We start from the raw sequence: 18,664 nt of genomic DNA on the forward strand, positions 1-18,664 counted from the left end.
TTAAGCAGGTTGACGTTTTCCTGGGTGTCGGTTGTCAGTTGTCCCACATGGTTTAGCAGGGGTCCAATGTTGCCCTTGCTTTTCCTCCGGCTCTTCACATATCTGAAAAAAGGACTTTCTAGTGTCTTTGATATATATAGCCAGTTGGAGTTCTGTCACAGCCTTGGCTTTCCTGGTTCACTCCCTACAGGTCTGGACCAGTGCGGAAAACTCCTCCTTTGGGCTGGATCCAGTCTTCCATCTTTTATAGGTCTTTCTTTTTAGAGACAGGAGGCCCACAAGTTCCCTGCAGAGGCAAGGGGGCTGCTGTGCCCTTTTGTTGCCTTTCCTCCGAGATGGGATAGACAGTGCTTGTGCTTTCAGGATTGCTCCCTTGAGGAGCAGCCACTCATCCTAAATTCCCCTCTCCTTTGGGTTGTAGTCCCTTAGGACCTTGCCAGCAAGCCTACTGAGCTTGTCAAAGTCAGCTTTCCTGAAGTCAAGGACTTCTGCATTGCTGACTGACTTACCAGCTTTACAGTGGATAGTGAAGGTGATCAGCTCATGGTCACTGTCTGCCAGCTTCCCTTCGATCATTAGGTCACTGATTAGATCATCCCCCGTTGCCAGTACCAGGTCGAGCAGCGCTTTGCCTCTCATCGGTCCATAGACTTCTTGAGTCAGAGCTCGTCCACGCACATGAGGAAGCTTTGCGACCGTTCGAATTTGGCCGAGTCCTTTTCCCACAAGATGTCTAGGTAGTTGAAGTCTCCCGTGACAACCATGCACTGGGAGCATGCAGCTTCAGCCAGTTCCTTGACGAATTCCTGGTCCAGCTCTTGATCTGATTGGGAGGTCTGTAGTAGACTCCTACTATTGTGTCCCGTGTGCCCTGTTCACTACAAATTTTTACCCAGAGAGTCTCCAGTCGTCCACCCTGGATGCCAGTGTTGGCTTGCAGGGATGTGTAGCTTTCCTTGACATAAAGAGCTGCACCCCTGCCCCTTTTGTCTACACGATCCCTCCTGTACAAGGCATAGCTATCTATACCTGTGGCCCAGTCATAGGTGGAGTCCCACCAGGTCTCCGTTATGCCAATGAAATCCTGGTCATTCTTGTTTAGCAGGAGGACCAGTTCCTCCTGTTTGTTCCCAAGCTCCTGGCATTGGTGTACAGGCACTTAAGTGTCCCATTAGAGGCCCTGGTCTTACCTACACATTGTTCTGGGGCTGGGGTAGGGGTGGGTTCCCTTGAGTGCCTTAGCCTGCTGGATTTGTCCAGTGGGCTTGCTGTGGCGGTAGTCCCCCCATCCCCCGGTGGGCTTAATTTAAAGTCCGGTTGAGCAGGTCAGCCAATCTAGCTGAGAAGAGCCTCCTCCCCAGCGCAGTGAGGTGAAGGCCATCTCTTCCCGGCAGATCGCTGCCTCTCTCACGAAAAAGCGGACTGTGATCATGGAAGCCGAAGCCTTCCTGATGACACCAATGCTGCAATCTTTGGTTAACTACCTTGATCCTCCTCTCCCTCCACAGCCCATGTCCCAAAACTGGAAGGATCGAGGAAAACACCACCTGTGCCCCCAACCCCATAACCCTGCTCCCAAAGCCCATGGTTAGGCAGTTCCACAGTTAATGTCTTGTATAGATACACCCACAGTCATCTAGCTACCATCCACGTTGCTTCTCCACTGGTTCTCATCTTTTCTTTGAGCTGGAAAAAAATCAAGTGCAGCAGTGGGTGTACACTGGCCTGAACATTAAAACATTTCAAATACTTCGGAAAAGTTCAAAAAGACCAGCTGTGCATATATATCAAAGCACTCTGAAATGTTCCAGAAATGGCTGAAACACTCCTAAATGAGACCTCTTTAAATGAGGCACTCTTTGGGAGAGTTTCACATTTTGTTATATCTGCGTTGGGGAGGGAGGGAGGGAGAGTGGGGTGGACAGCCTGCCTGCTGTCCATACTGGTAGTCTTGCTCTCCTGCCCCAGTCCCCTTTACCTCTCCCACCTCCCCCTCTGCTCCTCCCTCTCCTCTACCTCCTGTCCCTGTGAGGGGAAGGAAAGAGCAGAGCAGAGCCCTCTGGCTGGCATTAGAGTAGGCTGCCGTGTTTCCAAATCTGTTCCATTCAGGAATGACCCAGGGGCCATGAGATCCCTAGCTGAAATATTTCTTTTATGAAATGTGTCAGAGTGCATTTCACTTGGAAAGGTTTTGGTTGTTGCATCTGTTTGCACCCAGTATAAAAGCACATACACATGTGCAATATGTAAGAGAGGGTGACAGAGACTGTATTCAAACCAACTAAACCTTGGGAAAGTTCAGACCTGAATCTGGATCCATGTGCTGCAGCTTAGGTCCATCTCTTTAGTCGCCACCAAACCTGACACCCTCTTGTTCACTCCTTACCCAGCTGAGCCTCTCCAGCATAACTTTGACGGTTCTCTTTGCCTGTGGTATGCCCCTCTTTAATAGAAAGATTATCTCAGAGCACCACTTCTTCCCATAAATATCTTCCATGTTACTGATGATAGAATAACATACTTGTGACCACTACAATCATTCTTTAGGTGGAAAAGTATTTAACATACCATATTTTCTCATGCAGCTTTTTTTCAAAATTCAGCTACTGGGAATTAGCCTGCACATTATAAGCGAGGAAATATAGCAGTAGCAGTTTCTGCCTCTGGTGGAGAAAGCAAAAGTAAAGCTGTATCTGTGACATGCTGGGTCCTTAGCAGTTGGCTGTGCCCACTTGCTTTCTCTTCTCATGCCCTCCCCCAGCAGAGGATCTTAAGGAAAGATCTTGTTTTCTTCATTTTGCCTTTCAAAACCGGGGCACATCTTTTATTTGGGGGTGTGTTGTACGTGGGAAAATATGGTATTTTAATGCAGTTTGCCATAGTGTTGAGGGTAGAGCTAACACTGAAAAAGAACCTGGGTATTTTACACATCAGCAGATATCTCTGTATTGCAAGTATGACGCTGTATCAAACTGTAATGTTACCTAGGCAGATCTTGCGAGCTCCAAGTGGAGCTGAGTCTGGTCGGTATGTAAGGAGGAGGATTCTAACAAAAAAGGGGTATGCAGAGGAGTTACACTAGTGATTTTATTGACGGCATTTCCTTCCAACTCAGCACAGGATCAGCCCTCTTTGGTGTTTGAGGGGGCAGAAGGTGCACTCTGTTAGAGACGGTCTTTCAGATGAGACTTGAAATGGAAGATCTTGCCTGAAACACCATTTACAAAAATACAGATATTAAAATAGCTGGAGGGAAAATATAAAACAATTCCATTTGTTCTTTTTTTCTCCTTGTGTATATTGATGTTTCACTTTGATTTATAGACCCCCTTTGAAAATAACTCTGGTTGTTAACCCAGTGTCCCATCTTCAGTAATAGCATTTTTCCTAACTTAAATAACATCTATATAATCTGTCATACAGTCACCATGTTTCACCCCTAGGTAACTGGGTTTCAGAGATGTATAAATTGATCCATGGGTATAATTTTAAGTTTTTGGAAGATTGAGCAGTACTTTGGCATCCTCCAGGCTGCAAGGTGATGTTAGTGACTTGAGAAAAATTGGTAAATGTTTTGCCTACTAAAAAAAGTCATATGAAAGAGTATTACTCATGTTTAAAGGAAAATATAGGTGAAGACATTTTTGTAACTTGATTTTGTTTCTCTTGGGCTCCCCTAAGTTAGTATATTATCGGCGCAAGGGCTATTAATAGAAATGCCTGTACTATTCTTTACTACCTAACAACTTAATAGACTATCACCATACATTGCTATTATTAAAGGAAATTTTTTTTTTTTCTTTTAGAGGAGAAAAGGAACAGTATCATCAACTCCAGCCTAGAATCTGTCATATCTTCAAATGTAAACAGCTTCCTCCTCTCCAACAGTGCTCCCCAACCCAACCTGAACTCAAGTGACCCTGACCTAGAAATAATTAAACCTAACAGGCCAAACTCACTGTAAGTACTGTGATAAGTAGTGTGTCTTAAGGCCTCTGCCCAGCTAATTCACAAATCTTTAATCAGGATGTTGTCTTAAAGTGAAGTTACACGTTATGCTTAGACCATACTAAATTTGTGGACTGTTAAGTGCTGTTAAAGTTGGAACATGCTGTGAGCAGTCATGTGTTAAAGGTTAGTACCATTTTTTGCCTGCACAGCTCTGATTTGCCACTAGAGGACTGGCAAGCAGGGGCTAGGAGCCAGGATATCTAGGCTCTATCCCTGTTCTGGTGGTGGGAGGAGGCTGAGAGTGGTATATCCTGGGATGCTGGAGGATTGCAGATTGCTCATTTTATCTCCTTGGAGTAGACTGAAGTTACCCTAACATGAGCTGGGTAGCATGACCCAGAGTTAAACCTTGCCTGAAGTAGCATAACTTTGAGATGCTCGGAGGGCACCTAGCACGAGTTAACAAACTTGAACATGTGGATGCTTGTGTTATAAACGGCCTTAGTGTGGTTTAAGGGTAGTATGTAACTTCACTCTTAGTCTGACTCGAGTATTACTAGAAGAATAAAATTTAACTTGTTTTTAATGGGGATCTAGCATGTGCAGTCCATTTTTACCCAAGTCTGAATTACAAAGCGCATTAGTATTTGGTATATTTTTGGCTACATTTAGCTTTAATCTATTTTAAATGTGTGGGATATTTTTCAAGTAGGTCTTTACATTACTTTACTGTTTCAACTGTTGTGATGCATTTGGTATCGACTCCAGCAAGCACAGAGAAAGGTAAATAAAGCTGTGGAACATAGCCCTAATGAAACAGGTTTTTTTTCTTACTTAGTTAATTAAGATCTAAGAGTGCTTTCAGTAACAGCTGGTCTCCAGCCAAATTTGTACCATTGCTTATGAGAGAGCTTCCTTCATCTGACAAAAAACAGCAGCTTTAACATTGACTTCCAGGGGATGGATGAGCTATTGTGAAATCCCTTGACCTTGTCTCACCTGAATGCTCGCGCCAATGGCTCTGCTGAGGAGAATTTCCTTCCTTTTGGGGCTCTGTTGGGCCTGCCAACTTTCTCCCTTGCTTTTCCCACAGATCTGAAGAAATTCCCACCTGATACTAAACACTTGCAGACCTCTTTTTCTGCATTTCCCACTGTGTTTCTGTATGTCACTCAGTAAGTCTTGTCAACAACTATCCCTTCAAATGCTTTGACTAGGATGGTATTACAAGAATGTCATTGCCCTCGTTCAGCAACCTTGCAAGGTCCTCCTCCTACCTCCACTACTTTCACACAGTTCAAAGTCTGCAAATTCCCACTCTGCTCGAAAAGATTTTTGGTCCCTTGGAAGTCAGTGAGGAGTCACTTCACTTTTTCTTGTGATGATCTTGGTAAGTGGACTTGGTAAGTGTTGGTAAATTGGGGAAGCTGAAAAGCATGTCAGCCTTTCAGAGCTATTATTATTACAATTTTGAAACATAAAGCTGTTGCCTGGATTCAGAGCGTGTCTTCATGAGCTGCGCGAGTAGTTTCTGTACTTACATCATTCTCTGCAAAGATATAGACCCGGAGCTGTAGAACTCTGTTTGGGACCAAGTAAATGAACATCCTAGAACTGGTGTAATGCCCCATGTGAACTTAGCTCTTATGCTGCCTTGCCTGCATTTCCAAAACACCCACGTTTTCATTTCTGGCCCTTGCTTTTCCTTTACTCTATAGCCGATTACCATGTGGACTTCACAAATGCTAAAACTTTGCTTGGCTATCTGATGCCAAGGGTGGGACTTGTTTGCAATGTTCTGGGACTAGATTTTCACATACTGCTGCTTGCTATCTGTTGATGTTTTTGCTACTGGACACAAAAGGGGAAGGGCTTTAAGATGGCGTTTTTTGGCTTTTTTTCCTCCAAGCAAAGTTTTTCTTCAAGGCTTTAGCCTTGAGGTTTACAGGGCCCAGAATATAATGAAGCTCAAAACAAAACTATACCTGGTGGCTGGGACCTGGTGACTGTCTATTGAAACGTGGTGACTATCTATAAACTCACTAGGGGGGACCAGAAGGGTTTAGGGGAGACACTGTTTCCCCTAGCACCCCCTGACATGACAAGGAACAATGGACACAAATTATTAGAGAGTAGATTTAGATGAGACATCCACAAGAACTACTTCACAGTTAGGGCGGCTAGGAGCTGGAACCAACTTCCAGGGGAAGTGGTGCTGGCTCCTACGCTGGGGATCTTTAAGAAGAGGCTTGATGCCTACCTGGCTGGACTCATTTGAGTCCAGTCTTTTCTCCCGCCCAGGCTGGGGGTCGGACTTGAAGATCTACAAGGTCCCTGCCGACCCGACTTCTGTGATTCTATGAAAACACCATTTGGGGTTGTAATAGATAGTGTATGGGTAAATCTGCCTCTCAAGCATTTAGGCTTTGGTAGAGTAGATTTTTGGGGAGAGGTGGTGAGCGGGAAAGCTTCTGTGACTGCTTTTGCTTTGTTTCTTTACTCTGTACACCTGTATGAGACCTGAGCAAAGAAGTAACTCTCCGCTGGCCGATAGGCTGTGCCTTCAGTCCTTTTCTTAACAGGATCATGTTTCATGGCTCTGAAGTTCCTAGGCATTTCTGCTATGTTGGTGGCAGTACTGGAACCCCAAGTATGTGAGCGAGCTGGTAAAAAGGCCGTTCCTCTGCACTGTGCTGTGCCGCTTGACATCTATCGCACAGGATTACAGTAAAAGAATGTCAGTGTTTCGGAGTTGAACACCTAAAATGTAGGTAATGAGATTGGCTTAATTCACCACCTCCCTTGGGCATGTGCATCATGATAAACATCTAGGTTTTTCAAAGTAAATAGGTGCCTAACTCCTATTTTCTCCCACAGATTTTCTTTCACATGATTACATACTGTTTTTTTCCTCAGGACTGTTACTCTTTAACTAGAATTTTTTAACACCGACTCCATTCTATGAAGTAAAAAAATACAGTGCAACTCAGAGGCATGAAAAGGTGTTGAAGCCTGAATACTGTGGTGAAATCACTTTTTTTTCCTGTGAAATATGTTTGCTCCCAGCAACGACTTCCTCTAATGAAAGTCTTCAGAAAAGCATAAAGTTCTTTACATTAGCAGCAACCCAAACTAATAGTAAGCAACAATCCTCATAGCAACAGAAGGTTTAACCATTGTTATTTGCTTTACCAGCAGTATGTTCTTTTCCTCCCAGAAAGTTAAACAGTATTGAGGGAACCAGAAAGTTTCCATATGGCATTGCTAGCTCCTGGACTCGCATAGAATCCCCTCTGTGAGGGAAGGGAGTCTGTTGAAGGGAATGCAGGCAAGGGTCTTCCCAGCAGTGGACAGGAATACAATATTAGGATAACTGTAGCAATCAAATCTATCTCCTTTCTCGAATACGGTAATGATTTTGGGACCTCCCAAGGCACTTGGAATCCATTCATGTTTCCAGATTTTCATAGTAGTGACGTGTAGTTGGTGAGAGAACTTTTTTCCACCTTGCTTATATATATTAGTTGGGATTCCATCAGGATCACATACTCCATTGTTTTTCATCTGTTTAATGGCTTTCAAGGTGTCTTGATAAATTGGTGGATCTGCAAGGTGTAGTCCTTAATGGGGTATTGTCTTCAACATCTGAATCTTCATTCAGGAGCTCTTGAAAGTGCTTCTTCCATTAGGCATTGGAGCTGTCTTTAAAATGTATTAGTCCATCCTTGGACCTTAAAAGGAAGGCTGCTCGTGTGCTTCGCTGTAGATGGCTTTGGTTGCGCTGAAAAAACTATGCAAGTCATGGTTGTCATCTCTTTTGCTTTGTCCTCCAACCACTTGTTCTTTCTCTCTCAAATTTTAATGTGGTTCTTGCTTCTGTTTGAAGCCTGTAGCATTCTGCCAAGCTTTGAAGGCTTTCCTTTTTCATCAGCGAGACCTTGAATCTCCATATTGTTCTCATAAAACATGTCCTGATGTTTCTTTGTGAAGAAGCCTAAAGATTCTTTGCACACTTCATGGATGCCTTTCTTGAGGCTCTTCCAGTGATCTGTGGTGTCAAAATCATCAGGGAAGTCAGAATTTCTCCATTCTTTTGTCCTTCCAAATCAATTGCAAGAACAGAAGAATGAATGCCAGCGTTCTGGCTCAAGTACACACCACCAGCATTGAAGTCACATTTATTTGGCATCAGCTCCATTGGATGGGGCATGTGATAAGGATGACTGACAACTAGCTTCCACACCATGTTGTATGCTCTTAACTCACCAATGGTCACTGTTCTAGACTCATAAATTGTAAGGGGCTGGAAGGGACTATGCAAGATCATTGGACAGGAAAGACAACTGGGGTCAGGTGACCCCAGAGAGGTGACCGTCCAGTCTCCTCTTGAAGACTTCTAGGGTAGGTGATTGCACCACTTCTGGAGGGAGTTTATTCCACAGTCTGGACATCCTGACTACGAAGAAGTTGTTCCTGGTGTTAAGCCTGAAACGGTCTTCCAGGAGTTTGTGGCCATTGCTCCTGCTTTTCCTCAAGGGCGCCCTGGTGAACAGTTGTTCACCGAGCCCTTGATGTATTCCCCTGATATAGCAGTAAGCTGCTGCCAAGTCCCCTCTCAGCCTTCTCTTTTTTAAGGCTGAGGAGACCCAAGACCCTCAGCCTTTCCTTGTAAAGGCTTGCCTTGCAAGTCTCTGATCATACAGGTGGCCCTTCTCTGGACTCTCTCAAGATTTTCCATGTCCTTGTTGAAGTGTGGCGCCCAGAACTGGACACAGCACTCCAGCTGTGGTCTCACCAGTGCTGAGTAAAGAGAAAGAATCACTTCCTCGGTTTTGCTTGAGATGTGTTGGTTAATGCATGCCAGAGTATTGTTTGTCCTGCTGGCTGTAGCATTGCACTGATGGCTTATGTTCGTTCTGTGGTCTATAGACAAGGGAAAAGAAGAGATCTAAAGATGCCTTGAAGGCTAATCTGAAGAAATGTGATATTAACGTCAATTCCTGGGAGACTTTTCCCCAGTAGTTCCATAACATATAACAAAGCTTTGATTATTTTGAGCTAACTTTCCTCACAAAGGAAGCGGATAGATAAGAGAGATGAAGGCAAAGAGCTGCGACCTGACATCATCATGATCAACTCCTTCCTCCCAGAACTATTTGCTATGTTGTCAGTCAGACGTGGATCTTGGGTTGGCCGCCTCAGTCATCTACAGGCTCTCTATTGACTTCCCAGTTTACTGGATGACTGTCATCCTTGTATCGTATCCTGCTGTCTCTTAGCTGATGATAGATAACTCTTGATTTTTATTATGCTGCTGCCAATATTTGGAGCTATTTTTTTAATCCTCAGCTTCTAGACAAGAATCTAGTGATGCTATGAGAAATTCAAGCTATTTTTTGTTTTAAAGGAAAGCTGTTGAGACAAATCTTAAAGCATTGCATATAAAGGCAGTAATACCAAAGGCAAATAAAAAATAACAACAACTTATTTAAATCTCCTGAAGTTGCTTGCATGGAGGGGAGCATATGGCTTTTTACTAGCACACTTCCATTGATGCTATCTATATTGCTGCTTACTTCAGACTGGATGGTACTTCCAGTGCCCTGGATTACCCACAAACACAGCTGCCACGATTCAGTCTGCACTATTTGAACCAGTTCTGTCCTCTCAGTTCTTACCTGCATTGCTTTTGTTTTTAAGGTTTGTTTGAAGTGTACTAGTTCATCTTTAAATATTTGCTTTAGCCTAATTTGCTGTCCTGCCAAAACCTTATTGCTAAATTCTCCTCATGGTCCACTAGTAGTTGAACATATGCTGATTTTTGCCAATCAGTACTGGCTAATGGTCTTTAATCTTTGCTCTGAATTGTAGGGAACAGCTCTTGGGTGTATTGGAGAGTACAGTGTGTACAGAAAGGGTAGTTCACGGGCTTAATGGAGGGGAGGAACATGTGCTTTTTAACAACTCAGGGTCTTTATGTGTAAGTGGTTTTGCTTCTATATAAAGCATACTTGATCAATGATCATTAAGGTTATTTTGCTCTGTTCAGGACATGATTACTGTTCAATGAAGTTATGTTTATTTCAAGTGTGTCTTTTTATAACACAGTGTTCCAACAAGACAGCTCTTGAGATTGCTTGCACTCCTTGCTGTGCTCACTCAAACGTGTGAATGGCAGAAAACTCAGTGAGGACTATTTACCTTACTCATTATTTTGACATCTGTATTCCAGCTGCACCTAAAGACCCCATGTGAGATCAGAGAGCAGTTGTGCTATGTAATATTTAAACACACACGATAAGATGTAGTCCCTGCTCCAAAGAGTACTCCAGCATAAATATACAAGGCAAAATCTGAGAGTCGCAGAGAAGTGATTACATTTATCTGCAGTGGCTCAAAGGGAGAATGGAACCCAGGTTTCTTGGCTGCTAGCCTTGCGCCCCATCTACTGGGACATGCTGCTTCTCCTAATGAAGAGCCACTAAAAAGCCTACACAGCTACTGTAAAATAAACTTGGCAGCATATAAATAGAAGAAGCCATCCAATTTGTGGGCTATTTTTGGCAGTATTTGGTGTCAGTATTCCATTGGGGCATGTCTGAAATACAGGGATGGTTTGTAATGGTGAGAATTCGCAGGACAAAGCGGGGAGCTGCTCTTTGCTACCAAGGAAGAAACGGAGTTGGTAGCTGCGGTATTCATCTCGTACGTTCTGAGCCTCGGTCAAGCATGGGCTGCACTTTAGCAGCAGGAAAACAACTGTCCGTGCCCCAGTTCAGAATGTGCCAGTGTTCCACCGAGCTTGCTGTTATTACTGTGTGGTATATATGTAACAGCTTTCTGTATAAAGCAGTGCTTGTTTTTTTTAAAAGCTAAGTAATTGGACTTTGCAGAAAATCCTGGGCAGCTCTGTAAGCTGAAGCTAGTCCTTTTTATCTGCTACTGTAAGGCAAAAGTCTCCAGGCTGCCCTGTAATTTATACCCAGTCTGCAATTGCAGTACACAGACAGGGAGGATTCCAGGATCCCTTTCTCTCCACACGCTTTCAAGAACTCTGTTAAATTCTGCAGGAGGTCCATCTCCAAATTCGAATCTGTAAGTTATTTATTCTATCCCTCTCTCATCTTTCTACTCACTCTTGTCCATGTGTTAGAGTGGCTGATAGTTAACATTTGCTTGTTGGTTAACCACCAGCTGTTCATGGAGAAAGTATTTGTTTGAATCACAAAAGGATAGCACTGATAATAGCAAAGATTACAAATATAAGACTATTTATTCAGTTTACTTACAGGTTTTAGAGATGCATACTCTTTAGTCCAGGGCCAAACTTTGTCCCATTTTACTATCTGGTGGTTAGATAGATCATTTAAAAAGCAAAACTGCCAAGGCAGTAGGTACAAGGGAGAGGAGCATTATGGCTACTGTTAATGAGTAACCTTTCACTATTTTGGTTGTGTTGCTGCGACGCTATCCAGCAGAGGGCATGCAAGCTGACCAACACATCCTGTTTCCAGAGTTAGAGGGTCAGAGTTAAGTTTATTGTGGTGCCTTAACTGTGCACGTCCATGCTTTGAAATGTTTGAATTTATTTTGAATTTATTCTTGATTGGAGTTGTCTGAAAGTGACACAAAGCAAGCAGAGTAGGCAATGCATTGTTAACTTTTATGGCAGAAGGGAGGAATACAGGGAAGGATTAGACCTTTCCCACCAACAGGTAGGAAAACTCGAAAACAAAATGTTTAATGAACCACAAATGATTCAAAAGAAGACAGAAGTTGAATCTGGACTTCCTCCACTGTGAGTGCTTTTGTGCAGATTAGCTGTGAATTCAACTAAGAAATGGATGCCTGCATAGCACCTTAGGACCAGGAGGCAGCACTTTCCCTGATTGAAAAAATGTCTTGTGACCCCCCTCTGATAAAATGCACCCTATAAATAAAATAAAATAAAAACCATTTCTCTACTGACACACACACAAGTATGCATATTAAAAATCATTTTTGTTGACTTAAATGCGGCCTCCAGTAAAGGCTTTAATTACCTGCCAAAGCCAAACAGCTCTTTACATTTCAGTGGCTAGTCTGTAGCTGGAGAACAACTGTCCATGTTTGGCATATAAACAAGGCCTGATTAAAGTCAAACTTGTAACTGTCTTAGGCACTGCTGTGGCTGTTGGTAAAGCCTAATTTAGCTCCAGTCTGATGAAACTTTTTAAGCTACCTAGGAAAGTGTCCAGGAAGTCTGAAGTTCCCTTCATCTGCTTGCATAAGGAAAATACTGAAACCCAGGGGTTGGTCAAGAGGTTAACCTGGAAATCTTTCCGTCCGGGTTTTCATTTTTAATTCTCAGATCCTTTCTTGAGACTATGGTGGACTCTGAGATCCCTGAAGACCCCATCTTCTGCTTGGGAGTGACCATAACTACCATTTCCCTCCTCTCTATCTTTATTCAGAGGTAATGTATTGTAGTGTAGAAGGATAAGTTGTTTAATGGCTGGACTCCTCTCCCATATGTGCTCACTGCTTTTTGCTCTTACAAAGAGCTATAGTCACCAAGGCCAAAAAGTGGCTACTAGCCATTACAATTCTACAAGCCTCGCTGGATTGATTACAACTTACCTAGGTCCAGTTTTTTTGAGCTGCAGTCTATCAGTGTAAGAATTGAAGCTAAGGGGTGAATAGACCTGGTAATCATTAAAGAGCATCTTTTTATATCCTTCCTGGGATTTTGATTTCTTCTCTAGATTGTCTTTGTTGCCACTGTTCCCTTCTTTTACATAGCTGCAGCCCTTTATCATCCTATGTTACGTGTATTGCCAGGCATGATCTGGAAATGGCTTTTAATGAGGCCTTTTAAAATGTTTAAATCAGATGTTAGGTGTGTTGAAATCCCTACAAATTACATTGTTAGGTGATGAGAACAAGTATTTTGTGAGGTCTCTATGAATGGTTTTCTTTGCAACAGTGGCCACGTCTACACAAGACACTGATTGCTCAGTCACTCGTTACTACTGCACGGTAGTAATGAGCTACTGCACAGTCAACATCACCTAAAAGCCATTCAGTGACACTACTGTGCAATAACTCTGATTCCTGCGCAGTCATTTAGTATTGGCTTATATACATAATACTTGTAGAAACAAGTAGTAAATGACTGCACAGTAACAACTGCACAGTCAGCATCTCGTGTAGAAGCGGCCAGCTATATGCGTGTCACGGTATGGCCGTGTAATAACTGGGAAAGAGAAACATCCATTGCGATCAGCAGAAAAATGCACCGAGATTCATAGGAAGAGTCTCAATACAAGGATATTTAGATGCCACAAATGATCTAGCATGCCTGTATTCCATCCTTTCCTTAGTCCAAGCAACTTCCTTCCTTCCGAAACTCCAGAAATAATCTGTGTGGATTGGGCCCACTTCCATTTGAAGGGTACATACATTGGGACATGTGGAGTGTGCCCTCGAAACTCCCTTCCATCGTGCCCAGTGGTGGTTGTGTTTGTGGAGAGTTGCCGATGTAAATTTGGAAAGGAGCTGCATTCTAGAAATTCCATCTCTTCTCCCCTTTGCCCTTCAGCCTTCTGCTGTGCATGTAGGCACAACTGTCTCCAGAATAACTGAGTGTATATGCAAGCACTGAAGAATGTAGATAATTGGGTTTTAGGACCAAAAAAAAATCTGAAAATCAGCTCCTCCTCTTACATACTTGCCAAAACCTGAATCCAGGCTCTCCCAACACATTTGCAAGCACCTAAGGCATATCCATTCATCTCATACCTATTCATCTTCCCTCCCCTCCCTGGCCTTAGAACTGTCATGTCATTAACTCTTGCAAAGGAAATCTAAAACCTCGAGCACAGGTCTTGAAAGGTACAAGTCTCAGGTAAGTCTCACCCACAGTTGTCACCCTTGCTTGTGGCAATCTAAGGTCCAATTGCTGTGTTTTTCTTGAGAACTTTTGTGCTAAATCTGTCGGCCCCAAATTCTAATGTTCACGCTATATTTTTTTGCAAAGAACACACCCCAAAATAATATAATAGGCACTTTGTTTTTGAATGGCAGGATGAAAGAGGAAATTTTTTCCCTCCAAGTTATGGATGCATACATACAGCAGGAGAAGAGCTAATCTTCAGCTGACTCACTCTACCTTTCCTGTTTAACTAAAGTTGAAATCCTGGTTGCTACTGAAGATTGGTCTCCTTGGGCAGATCTATGATTCTGAAAAGAGCTAAAGATCTCTAGAGCTGTGAAATAAGAGCGAGACCAGGAGAAGCTAGCATACAGCCAAATTGCCCTAAGACCATTAAAAAGGAGAGGCGATCATTAAGACTTATGGAGTGAAGGATGATGAGCCTCTAAGTCAATTGATTCTCTCAGCTGTGTGAATAATAATGCCAAGCTGCTGCGCTCTAGAGCAGGAATCAAAGCAGCGTGCTTTGAAAATCAGCTTCCCCACTTAAGAAACGCACCTCAGTTTTGTGGGGCTGCTCTTCTGGAAAAGCAAAAAAAAAAAAAAGGCAATTAAATTATCCCTGCAGTTCTCAGCTAAATACGGTATTTTCCACTTCCTTGCCATTGTGTGGCCTTAAAGTGCCATGTCCAAACAGCTTAGCTTTCTGTTTTGGGTACAGTGACCTCATAGCACACAAGGAGGATCTGGGGTTTAGTTAATGACTGCAAAGCACTTTGGTCCTATGCCAACAGCTGTAGGATCGTGAAGTGTTTCTTGAGCTAAATATTTATGGTTTTTATTGAAATGAAACTATGAGACACCTATTGAATTGAGTAGGAAATTTGCTTGAGCAAAAATCAAAGATAAAGACTTGGTCAGAATTTACTCACTGAGTGGTGGTTGCGTTGGTCTTTTTCTTTTTGTTTTACTGGGTTTGGGGGATTGTTGTGTTTTGTTTTGTTTTTTACTTCGTTATGGTGAGAAATGGGGAACTATTCCTTTAAAGATCACTTTAAAATGTATTTCTTTAAAAAAAATTGCTGTGCAAACGTTGTGTAAATAATTGGGGATCTTTACATTCTTGTGTCTGGTCTTGTTTACAAAAGCTTTTCTGGCTTCTCTTTAAAAGCATTTCAGTCCAACTCCATGATAACTGAAAGAGTTTTGGGACCAAGGTTTGGTACCCTGTTTTCAAGTACTTTTAACACTGTTTTTTCCAGGCTTACGCACTATGCAAAGGGATTATCAATTAGAAAACTATAACTGGAGCCACTCTCATGTAATGCTCTCCATGCCCATTACTGTTGTTACCAGTATCCTTTTAATAAAAAGGGAAGCTGGTTATTTTCAGTCTTTCCTTTTCCTGATTACAGGCACGCTCAGCAATGAGGGAGCGAGAAGAAGTTATTTTGCTAACGGGCAAAGACTTTTCCTGCTTAGCAACCAATCAGATTTTGATTACGAGAATGCATTTACTTATTAGGGCTAGGGTTTTTTTAAATGGAAAAAGTGCTCCAGGCAGCAGTTGTACTTCATGAGTCAGCAGGATTTCTGTTTGATGCCAGAAGTCTGGCAGCGTGGCTCGGCAGGGGGCACAGGTAAACTGAAGCCAACTGCCTGCCACCACACAAGCCCCGAAGAGAGGGCTTTTTTCCCCTGAAAATATTGGCTTATTTCACCCTTGCCAGTGCCAGGAAACCTTAAAACCACTCCCCACTGCAGATACCCATTTCAACTGAAAAAAAGGGGAGTGGGGCGAGAGGGGAGTAAGTTTAAAAATCAAATTGCTTGCTGACTCTGCATGCCCTTTAACACTGTAAATCATTTCAGTTTGCATGCATGAAATCTGGCTTGGGTTTTGTTTTAAAAATACTTGGTAAAGTGTTTTTGTTATGCATTCCTTTTAAAAAAAAAAAAAGCCTTTATTAGTGGATCCTGCTGGCAAGAATATGCAAGAAGGATCAGCTGGAGGGAGAGGTCTGCTTCCTAGCTGCCTCCCAGCAGAGGCCGAAATAGAATTTGTTTTTTGTGTGGGGGCTGCTTTAGCTTTCTTATTTCTCTTCTACTCACCCTCTTCACCAGTTCAGGGCTCTTATTTTGCTAGGTATTATACTGCCGTATAGGAGTATATGTTATGTATCCTGATTTGAAATTGAACACAAGCAGCAGGCAAGAAGCAATGAGATCGTGCCGTTAGGAGCACTTCCTGAGGCTGGCTACAATTAATCTTAACAGGATTGTGTATGAATGTATAACGATCAGTAATCCCTGCTGGCTCTCTACCTGCCTGTTATCAGTGGGCAGCATCCTGCAGGCTTTATTGTAAAAATGGATCAAGGTCTTGTCTACGTGAGAGCATTTGCAGAGCTGAACAATTAATGTACATACAACAGCATCTAAAATAAACTCTGACCAAGAAAGACTGGACGTGACAGACTGAACAGCTAGGATTTCACTTACTCCTCTCTAATTTCTTTCTCAGTGTGACTATTTTGAAGATGGGGTGGGGATAATTTTTAGCTGGAGAACTGGCTAAGCCTGAAACTGCACATCTTGCGTTACAGCTTTATTTGTTGAAATCCCCAATTAGTACTATTAAGGGTACTGAAGTGCAAACAACACCACTGAGCATCTGCATTTTTCAGAAGGGGTTGGCATACAAAGTGCAAGCACTGGGGAGAAACAGCACACGGGTTCTCAGCTAGCACATTAGATACCAGGATGAGATTACTATTCTTCTGGTTTTGTGGCTCAGTCTGTGACAGCACAAGTTTCTCCATTTTGCTTGCTCAGATGAGCACCATGGTGATCAATCAACAACCAAGATGTTTCCTCTGTCTGAGTTCCTGCGCCGCTTCTCCAGTTTGACTCCTGTCTCACGCAAAGCAGCATGCAGGCACATAGCTCTGTGGCTGGTTGTTATCTAGACCAGAAAGTGCTAAAGCACAATAATAAACATATTTTTAAAATTCTTGGCTGTACCTTTTCAGTAGTCCTTTGCTAAGGTGATTCCAAACAATTTTCCCTTTTGCTACCCCTGTAAAATAAGGTGACAGCTGACTACATATGATGACAAGGGACTGCTTTACATGCACATCAGTTGGGGGGGGGGGTATTTTTTTTTCCAAAGTCCTTTCCAGCTTTCACATAACATGGACCCCTGCCTTCTAAATTTATCTTAATTCTAGTGCAGGAAGGTGAAGGCCTGACTTGTATGGAAGGGTTCATCAGGTGTATTTGCCTGCAACAACTCCAGTGTTCCTTGGTGGAGCTGCTGCTTATCTAATGCAGTGTTCTGAGGTGTGCTGTGATGTACTCTCTGGCTAGGGAAAGAAGTTACACATAAACCAGTTTAAGTGATCAGAAACTGGTTTAAACTTGTACCAGAATGTAAGTTCAGTGCACATAAATCAGTTTCAAAATGGCTGAAACTGGTTTAAGATCAACCTGGTTGAATGTAGCATCAGACTTAACTGACTTGGGTCAAATTGCTTTATGCAATATCTGTCCCAGACCCCTTCCTGGTTTAAGTTAAACCACAGTCCCCCAGCATCCCAGATGTTTTGCAGCCCTGGGCTGTGCTGTCTGCTCCAGAGAGCTGGGCTTGCCCCACCCCTCCGCTCCCTAGCTGAAGCTCCGGCAGAGACTGCAGGCACAGCAGGATCTGCCTGGCTTCCCCCTGCCCTTCATGTGCCTGCATTTCCTCAGTCCAGAGGGAATGTCTGTGCACTTGCAAACTGAATCAATCTAGGCAGGTTAGGCTAACCTGCCTAGATTGAATTAATTCACGCTTAAGCTTTTTGAATGTCTGTTCCTAGCCTATGAGAGCAGCCCCTCTGAACTCCAACTTTCCAAATGGTGACAGGCCGTGGTCTCCCTCCAGGACAAAGGAGGACTCCGGGACCTCCCACTCTGTCCAGTGAAGGGCATGGACCAAGGTGGTCAAGGACCCTAAGGCCCGCCGCACCAAGGCCCCTACTCTGCCGGAGCTTAGCAACAGGTACGCACCTCTTGCTGCTCCAGCAGAACCTGTGGAGTTGCCAGATCCCGCGGGCAACACAGGCCCAACTGCAGCTACTGCCCCTGCGCTCCCCACGACAAAATGTAAGGTGTTTGTTGTGGGAGACTCCATCCTGAGGGGGCAATCTGCTGCTCCCACCCCTTAGCCCTGAAGTCTGCTGCTTCCTGGGGGCCCACATCTGGGACATTGCGGAGAGCATCCCTAAGCTCCTCCAGTCCACAGACCACTATCCCATGCTCCGTATTCACGTGGGCACCAATGACACAGCTCAGAGCACTCCCAGCCGGGTCATGAGGCGCTACAGGGATTTTGGAGCAGGGCTAAAGGGCCTGGGGGAACAGATGGTGTTCTCGTCGATCCTCCCAGTCTTGGGGGATGGGCTGAGAAAGGAAAGGAGGATCCAGGTAGTCAAGCAAAGAGTACGGCGCTGGTGTCATTGGGAAGGCTTTGGCTTCTATGACCACAGCCCGCTCTTTGGTGAGAGAGGCAGTGAGCTGCTGGGAAGAGATGGCTACCACCTCTCTCCCATGGGGAGGAGGCTTTTCTCAGCCAGACTGGCTGACCTGCTCCACTGAGCTTTAAATTAAGACTGCTGGGGGATGCGGGGAGTACTGCCACTGCTGACCCACTGAGCAACCCTTGCAAAGCCAGCAGGCCAAGGCACTTAAGGGAGCCCACCCCTGCCCCAGCCTTGGTACAATCTGTGGGCAAGGCAAGAGCTCCCAAGGGGACACTTG

The 18,664-nt window shown here is 43.8% G+C and overlaps 1 protein-coding gene across 3 annotated transcripts in view; it reads left to right on the forward strand.

Annotated features, from left to right (window-relative positions):
* Nucleotides 1–18,664, forward strand: part of ARHGAP26 (Rho GTPase activating protein 26) — a 326,765-nt gene that overhangs the window by 235,911 nt on the left and 72,190 nt on the right. For all 3 annotated transcript variants that reach the window (XR_016438391.1, XM_090020915.1, XM_090020916.1), the window contains exon 20: nt 3,807–3,960. Coding sequence is in view for 2 of the 3 variants with exons in the window: in XM_090020915.1 (XP_089877041.1) it covers nt 3,807–3,960 (154 nt within the window). In the remaining variant the exon portion in view is untranslated. The remainder of the gene's footprint in view (nt 1–3,806; nt 3,961–18,664) is intronic.

The sequence above is a fragment of the Crocodylus siamensis genome, chromosome 10, assembly GCF_052110815.1.
Source record: "Crocodylus siamensis isolate JL-2025a chromosome 10, ASM5211081v1, whole genome shotgun sequence".
NCBI classification, from domain to species: Eukaryota; Metazoa; Chordata; order Crocodylia; family Crocodylidae; genus Crocodylus; species Crocodylus siamensis.